The sequence below is a fragment of the Sebastes umbrosus genome, chromosome 20 (genome assembly GCF_015220745.1).
Source record: "Sebastes umbrosus isolate fSebUmb1 chromosome 20, fSebUmb1.pri, whole genome shotgun sequence".
NCBI lineage: Eukaryota > Metazoa > Chordata > Actinopteri > Perciformes > Sebastidae > Sebastes > Sebastes umbrosus.
In genome coordinates, this window is record NC_051288.1 from 8198251 (window position 1) to 8207314 (window position 9064).

At 40.1% G+C, this 9064-nt stretch overlaps 1 protein-coding gene across 1 annotated transcript; it reads right to left on the reverse strand.

Annotated features, from left to right (window-relative positions):
* Positions 1-1748: 1748 nt before the first annotated feature.
* LOC119479590 (high-affinity choline transporter 1-like) lies at positions 1749-8274 on the reverse strand. The gene is given in 9 exon segments (XM_037755363.1): positions 1749-2419; positions 2676-2890; positions 3033-3186; positions 3762-3905; positions 3997-4145; positions 4261-4416; positions 6151-6264; positions 7202-7277; positions 7279-8274. Coding segments are annotated over 9 exon segments (1659 nt in total). The 5' UTR covers positions 7387-8274; the 3' UTR covers positions 1749-1876.
* Between the last annotated feature and the right edge of the window lie 790 nt (positions 8275-9064).

Sequence of the window (9064 nt, forward strand, 5' to 3'; positions counted from 1 at the left end):
ACCTATACAGAGATGATTTTAATATACTGGTGTGAATGTGAAATAATTGTTCCACACATAATTATTCCAGTTACTGTAATTGTTAGCTGATCCAAGCAGCAAACAATTTTTGGTAATAATCTACAAAATTGTAAAACAAAAAAAAAGAAGTCACTTCATGTGAACTCTTTTATATGTAGATGACTCAATACTACTGGTTTCCCACAATGACAAAAGCATAGTTAGAAGTACGCTGAGTGTCGAACTTCTTAATGTCAGCAGATGGATGACAGATAACAAGCTGTCACTCCATTTAGGGAAAATGGAATCCATACTGTTTTGGCCTAAGATAAAATTGAAAAGCTCCTCTGGTTTTAACCAGACAGTTTTACTTCCTGTTTATTGGTTGCCGTTCTTTCTCAAACAGAGAATGGGGTGTGGTTAATAGAAGTAATTCATTACCATGGAAACCAAATGATGTCGTTTTTTAACCCAGTTTAAATGAAACCAGCTTATATGAATTTAGTGTTCATCAGCCCACAAATGACACAAGAATTAGCGCAGTCAAGGCCTATGGAAGGGAGGCTGGGTCCCGCACGCGTCATGTCCTTGGGGGTATAACACATGCGCAGTAAAACCTGGCCTGCGTTTGCCGAAATTGATAGACATACTATAATATAAATTTTTGTGACATACAATACTATGACTTTTTATGTCATATTATAGTATGACTTTTTTGTGAAATACTATACTGTGACTTAACGGTATATTATACTATGACTTTATGACATATTGTGTTATTCATTTTTATGACATACTATACTATGACTTTGTGACTTACAATACTGTGACTTTTATGGCATGTTATAGTATGACTTTTTTATGACCTACTGTACTGGGACTTTATGACTTGCTATACTATGACTTTATATGACATACAATACTATGACTTTTTATGACTTACTGTACTATTGCTTTTTATGGTATACTATACTGACTTTTTTATGACATACTATAATGTGACTTTTCACAGCATACTATACTATGACTTTCATGGTATACTATACAGACTATACTATATAACTAAAGTGAGAGCTGTGTTCGTATACTCGGTACAAAGTCAAACACCTTTCCGGTTGGTGTTGGCCTCCGCATGGGTTGTCCCTTGTCACCGATCCTGTTTGTGATTTTCATGGACAAGATCTCAAGATGCAACCGGAAGGAGGAGAGTGTCCGGTTTGGGGACCTCAGTATTGCATCTCTGCTTTTTGCAGATGATGTGGTTCTGTTGGTTTCAGCACACACTGTGGCGGTTTGCAGCCGAGTGTGAAGCGGTCGGGATGAGAGTCACTTGTGTCATGTAAAACTAGAGGGCTCCTGTGCTGTAAGAGATAAGTAGAGTACTCCTTTTTAAAATTATTACATTATGCGCTGAATTTATTACATATTCAACTTATTATTTTGCCAAGTTTATAATGTAATAATGTTCTCGGAATGTAATAAGTTATTACATTATGAACAAAGCTGTTATTTCGTTATGCGCTCAAGGTTTTATTACATTATGTGCTGATTATTACATTGTGAGCTTTTATTACATTTAAGTTATTACGTTATGAGTTGCTACAGATAGACCCCCTGTACCCCCCTAGAAAAGAAAAAAATGGGTCTATGAAAAAGAGGGGTGGAGTTGAAAAAAGTTAAGGAAATCCCATTAAAGACACTAACTTCAGATACATAACACCAATTATCTTTTGCATACCCAAAATACTGTAATGTTTAATAAGTATTTTATGCAAATCATTTGCTTCTCTAATAATAATGAGCAATAACCAATTACGACAAGCTTGTCACTGTAACCCTACAATTATATCAATGAATATGAATATGAAAAAAATACTTAGTATTTTATATCCAGCATTGGTTCAGAGGCATATTTATCATTTTCATCAGTTTCATTACTATCACCCTGTCTGGCACCATCTGCTGGTGTTGGTGCTCCCTGTGATTTCACCTTGAACACATCCAACCTCTCAGGAAGGATCCCCTTGTTAAACAGGAGTGAGGCAACATATGAAAACATCAGAATGGAGGCCAGAGCAGACAGCATGCAAATGGTCTTGAAAGGCCAGCGCTGAATATAAACACCATCCTCTAAAATGCAACCTGGGAATTGCAGGATCACAGGGAGGCCAAACAACGGCTCTCCACACAACAGTCTCATCACCACTGCAACAAGGTAGCCTGTGATCGCCCCGTAACCGTTGGAAACCTCAATGAAGAGGACGCAGATCAGTTGGGGGAATAAAATGGTGTAAGCCAGGTCTGCACCCAGGATCCAAAACACCACGATGCCGCTGTCCAGGTAGGTGAGGGATGTTCCCACAAGTCCTGCAACCACTATGGAGAGACGAATCACCCACTGCAGCTCTCTATCTGATGCCTAGAAAGCAGAGAACATAAAACTTGAGTGAGTATTTCATCCTCAATGAAATATCTGTGGATGATATATACAGAAGAAAATGCAAAGTAGCTGATGTGTTCATCTTATGACATACTCGAAGAGCAGTCAATACATGCTTACTTTACAAAATGGAGGGGGATTGGTAACAGCAAAGTGAGACCCAGTGAAAAGGTGATGAGAGAAGAGTTAGCAAAAATAGTAAAACACATCAACACTCCTGTTCATTGTACTTCACCTGACTCCTGATGGTCTGGTAGATATTGGTGGTGAAGATGGTGGTTACAGACAAAAGGAAAGAGTCAGCGGATGACATCACTGCAGCAGCAAGAGCTCCGATGCCAAAAGCAGAAATGTAGGTTGGGGTTAAATTCTGAAGGGTGATGGGCAACACCATGGCCACCTCCCCTCGCTCATATGGAGAAGGAGAACCATATGAGGTGGAGTTCCAGTCTGAAATATAGACAACAATAAATGCAGATTTACCAATAATGTTGGAGAGAGGCCCCCTAACAATATCTTTTAACACCGAACAATATGGCCACTACGATTACCCTGACATGATAGATTCCCAACAAGTAACTGTCAAGATTACCTGTTGATGATGCAACAGCTCCAATCAGTGTAGATGGGATTCCAACAATGATGACGGCTCCTGCTGCTATAAAACAGATGATTCTGGCTGTGGACGAGGAGCTGGAGGAGAGTGTCCTTTGATGGAAATCCTGAATGGCCATATTGCCCAAAGTCTAGAAAATTTAAAATTGTGAGACAAATGAAGAAAAAAAAATCAATGCATTGCAAAATTACAATATGCACTTGACTATGGTAAATAGCTATGTTCATCATCATTTTTAGCTCCATGTAAGTGTCTTTGAGATTTGTTTAAAACTTGAGCATCACTAGGGACATTTATGGCTTTTTCATTTTACATTTTTCAATAATTTTGGCTGTGTTAATGCATGTGACATACATTTTGGCTGGGAGTTTTTTTTATTTTGGAAGTTCAACCTCAGCTCCTATAATAAATCTAGTATAAACAGTGTAGCCAAAATACAGACACTCAGACAGTTAAGGACATAAATATCTCCATTGAAACTCATTAAAACTACAATTTTTGATCCTTCGGCCATTACACCATAAAATTATGCATTCTTTTATATCAGATCGTTCAATCTTGAGCCCTGGCTTCAAAATTGTAGCTTTTACTGTTTTCCACCAGATTGAGCAATTTGAATCTAAAATGGCTTTAAACCACATGAAAAACCAATGTGGTCAAAAAGGGACATTTTACACAGATATACTGTAATTGTATTCATCTTACCATCACTAGAAAAGTATCAATCCATCTCCCGACTTTATCAGACTCAAGCTGGCCAAGCCAGGAGGCCTGATATGTGTGGTTGAATGCTGTTTTAGTGATGTCAGTATAAACGTCACTTGTCAGAACAAAAGGGACACACAGCCACTGTGAAAAGAGCAAATCAATCAGGAAAATCTAAATATAGAAGAATACTTCTGAAACACATCATCTTTAAGTTTCATTGTGTAAAACTCACCAAGCCAAGAAGCACCAGTGAAATCTGGATGACATCAGTGTAAGCAACTGAATAGAGACCTCCAAGAACAGTGTAGATGATTGCCACCACAGCAGAGATCCAGACACAAACACTAAAGGGCAGATCCAAAACCACACTCATGGTTGCTCCTGTAATATACAGGTAGTATACAGGTACAAAGAATGAAGAAAAAGTATGGATGAGAAAATGGATGAGGGGTCAGAAAGGGAATGTGTTAATATGAGTGTACTTGTACGTATGTACCCAGGGAAGTCAGCAATGAAGGAATCCAGACAAGTTCAGTTATGACTGGAACAATGGCAAGAAACGCAGTCAGTGCTTTTCCATACTTCCTCTGAAATGGATCCATCATACTGACGTAATTGTTCTCCCTCATTGGCTTCGCAAAGAACAGTCCACCTTTTAAACGGATGAAAATGTAAGAAAGGTACGGTAGCTGAGAACGGTCAAACGTATGCAAAAGCCACAACACAAATTGTGAAACATGCATTCATTCTACCCTTCTCAGCCACCGTACAAACTGCACCTGCTACGTTGTAAAAGTGAAAGCAAAACTTAAAACAACACGTCGTGAAAACTGAATGAAACGTTGCGTTTTGAACACAAACAAAACAGCTTCTCTATGCTTGAGTAAGGGTTTGAGCAACAAAACTTATTAGTTAAGTTTAGGGAAAAGGTTGTGTTTTGGCTTAAAATAACTATGTTTCTAAAGTGAAAGTTAAATTTAATGTTGTGAACAAAAAGACAACAACATGTGAACACAAAGAAAACAATACGTTGTTAGTTTTACATAGGTGGCAGTTCTGAAAAGTGAAGCCAATGTTGCTGAGTCCAGCCACCCTACGAAGGAAACTCATTTCGGCCGCTTGTATCCGTTATCTCATTATTTTGGTCACTACCCAAAGCTCATGACCATAGGTGAGGGTTGGAACGTAGAATCAGGGCTTCCGGGTCAGCTCCCTCTTCACCACAATGGTACGGTACAGCGCCCACATAACTGCAGACGCCGCACCGAACCGCCTGTCCATCTCGCGAACCATGGCCTCAGACTTGGAGGTACTGACTCTCATTCCGACCGCTTCACACTCAACTGCAAACCACCCCAGTGCGTGGTGAAGGTCATGGTCTGATGAAGCCAACAGAACCACATCATCTGCAAAGAGCAGAGACGCAATTCTGAGTTCCCAAACTGGACACTCTCCTACCCCCGGCTCCGCCTTGATATCCTGTCTTTGAAAATCACAAACAGGATTGGTGACAAGGGACAACCCTGGCGGAGGCCAACACCCACAGGAAATGTGTTTGACTTTGTGCCGAGTATACAGACGCAGCTGTCACTTTTGTTATACAAGGACCGAATGGCTCATAATAACAACCCTGGTAACCTGTATTCCCGCAGTACCCCCCACAAAACTCCCCTGGGGACACCCTTTTCCCAGTCCACAGAACACATGCAGACTGGATGGGCAAACTCCCATGACCCACCAACAGCCCCGCAAGGGTAAAGAGCTGGTCCACTGTTGCACGGCCAGGACAAAATCTGCATTGTTACTCCTGGAGTTGTTACTCATGTTCGACAATTGGTTGGAGCCTCCTTTCCAGCACCCTAGAATAAACTTTCCCGGGGAAGCTGAGCAGTCGGATACCCAATTAATTGGAGCACACCCTCCGGTCCCCCTTTATAAAAAATGGGAATCACTACCCCAGTCTGCCATTCCACAGGCACAGTCCACGAGCTCCATGCGACACTGAAGAGTCTTGTCAGCCAAGACAGTCCAACAATGTCCAGAGCCTTCAGCATCTCAGGGCGAATCTCATCTACCCTCGGCGCCTTGCTGCTGAGGTGCAGAGACAGAGCTAACAATGTTAACCTGAGGGTGGGCGCTACGCTTCTGTGACGGCATTAACCTCCGCTACGAGAGCAATGCAGAGCGGCCATTGTGAGCTAGCCAGTGGGGCACGCTCAAATGCACGAACATGCACTAAAAACACGCTCGGCTGGCCCGGCTATGTCAACAAAGCACAGAGAAGCTCAGATTACAACACATACAGAGGTAGAGAGACTTCATTCTCTGCTCAGGGAGACATTAATCCACTATATCTTAAATAGTTTTATATTGAAGACAGACTTACCGATGATAAAGGAAATTGACGTTTGCAGAGGCATAAGAGCCCAGATTAGACCCCTGGTGGGATCATAAACCGACTCTGCAGTTCCAAGGATAAAGCCACCTCCAACCCAAGTAGCTGCAGTAGAAAAATACATACACATAGATGTATAATTAGGGTTGTATCATTAATATGGGGTGTGGTGAATGTTACGGCCTCTCAAACAAACAAAGGCTCTAGAGAGACCAAAGCATATGAAAGGACGTCGATTAATTATATTACGTGAAAATAATACCATCAATTTATTTTAAATCAGGACAAAAATAACTATAAAAAATGCAAATGAGCAAACAAAGGGTTGGAGATCCTGGTTAAATGAACAAAAGAAGGGGAAGTCGCCTGGCCAGCCATGCAGTGAGCCGTCGCTCACAGCTCATCCCTCTAAACTCAAAAAGTGACTAACTTAAACCAAAAGCATGAAAACTTAACTACCAGGGATCTCCAGCCCAAAATCAAAGTCACAAAATAAATGCTGGGAAAAAAAGTCATCTGAGATCAAAAACAATGAAACAATGGAGACGGAAGTCTCCCCAGCAGTGCTGCCAGCTGGTAGCCTGAGTGCCAGTGAGTGTGCGCCATTACGCACTGTCCCTCCGCCTTTTTCTTCCCTCCCTTAATTAGTGCACCGTCTCAGGTGATCCTCCTGAAAAAGAATTACGTCAGAAGGGAGAGGAGAGAGCTAAACAAAAACACGCCCACAACAGTGTGCCCTGTGGCACTGAAAAAAAAATTACTGTAATTATTGAAAGGGTTTTGATTTCAGTAATGGCCCAACAATTATCCAAAAATAAATATTGTTATATGCTATTGTGACAAAGACTTGCATACTCAAATTTGCATCTGACCAGTTTACTTTCACGTCTTTACTATAATATCACAAATGTTTCCATCAACCTTATCGCATAGGACAATAGAAAAGACTAGAGATTATACAGGCACATTAGAATAATAATGAATAAAAAACACTCAGTGAGGACACTTATTGTCTATTTGAAATAATCAAGCCAAAACTCACCCGTCATTGTGAAGACTCCCACTATCAAGCTGACACTTCGGTTAGCCAGAAAAGAAACCTCTAACCTTCCAACTTGTGTGTTTTTTCTCCATCTTCTTAGATTTTACAGATGCCCAGATGCCGATTCCCAACACAAGCAAGTAGAATGCTACCATCATTATCACACCTGGTATATGGAGAGCCATTGTTGACTAAAACTATGAAGGTGACTGTCAGTTTACTTCTCCAGCTGGGTGTTTAAATTACACGTCCCCTGTGCAGTTTTGGTTAATTATAAACTTGATAAACTGGTTGCACATTTTTAGCCACTAATCAGGGGGCGGCACTGAGAGAGTCACATATTTGATTTCCGTAAGCCAACTATGCTGCATTGTTTTATGTACAATTTGATTAGTGATGAGACTTCTAGGTTGGACTGATCAGTAATGATAAGATGTTGTAACCACATTTGGTTAACAAGACATACAAAGCTAAAATCTAATCAATAGAAGAATAAATGTGTACATGAATGAGTCAAAGACACTGAAATTAAGCATTAAGCAAAACATTATTACATTATGAACTTAGCAAAATAAAAAGATGATTAATTTAATAAGAATACTGTGGTGCAATAGGACTCGCTTTGGGAAAAGCTTGATACCGGCAGTCATAGCCGCCTTAAACAACAGGCGTTGCTGAATAGGCCTGAGTGTGTACTGCTGTCTGTGATTTTCTGTTGTTGTTGCTGTTGTATTGCTGTTGTTGTGTTGTGTTGTTGTGTGTTGGTGTTTGACAAGTACAATGCTGTGGAAGAGAATATCCCCCTGTGGGACAATAACATCTAAAGTCTAATCATTTAAGTAATCATTTGAGTACTCTACTTGTCTCTTACAGCACAGAAACCCTCTAGTTTTACATGACACAAGTGGAGTAGTTAATTTATAGCAACTGGACTTTGTCTGTTTGGTCAAGAGGACATTTTCATCAATCATTTCCATATTGATGAAGCCTCTTGGATGTGAGACTACAAGATATCCATTGACCTGGACAAATGAGAACATTTACAGAGATGATGCTGAATTTAATATACTGGTGTGAATGTGAAATAATTGTTCCACACATAATTATTCCAGTTACTGTAATTGTTAGCTGATCCAAGCAGCAATCAATTTTGGTAACAATCTACAAAATTGTAAAAAAAAAAAAAAAAAGAAGTCTGTCACTTCATGTGAACTCTTTTATATGTAGATGACTCCATACTACTGCTTTCCCATAATGACAAAAGCATAGTTAGAAGTACGCTGAGTGCCGAACTTCTTAATGTCAGCAGATGGATGACAAATAACAAGCTGTCACTCCATTTAGGGAAAATGGAATCCATACTGTTTTGGCCAAAAATGAAATTACCCCCCCCTCCCCCGCCCCCTCCCTCCCGCCCTCGAGAGTTTCACTTCCAGTTTATTGGTTAACGTTCTTTCCCAAACAGAGAATGGGGGTGTGGTTAATAGAAGTAATTCATTACCATGGCAACCAAATTACGTTGTTTTTTAACCCAGTTTAGATGAAACCAGCTTATATGAATTTAGTGTTCATCAGCCCACAAATGACACAAGAATTAGCGCAACACGCCGACTCTCTCACTCGCTCTCTTCTTTACCGTCTCCTCCTGGTGAGGGGGCCGTCAATATAATACAAGTATAGTATGGTATGTCGAAAAGAAGTCATAGTATGTCGGAAAAAAAAAAGTATAGCATGTTGAAAACAAATGTCATAGTATAGTATGTAAAAAAAAAATGTCATAGTACAGTATGTCAAAAAGAAACGGTGATAGTATAGTATGTCGAAAAAAAGAGCATAGTATAATATGTTGAAAAAAATGTCATA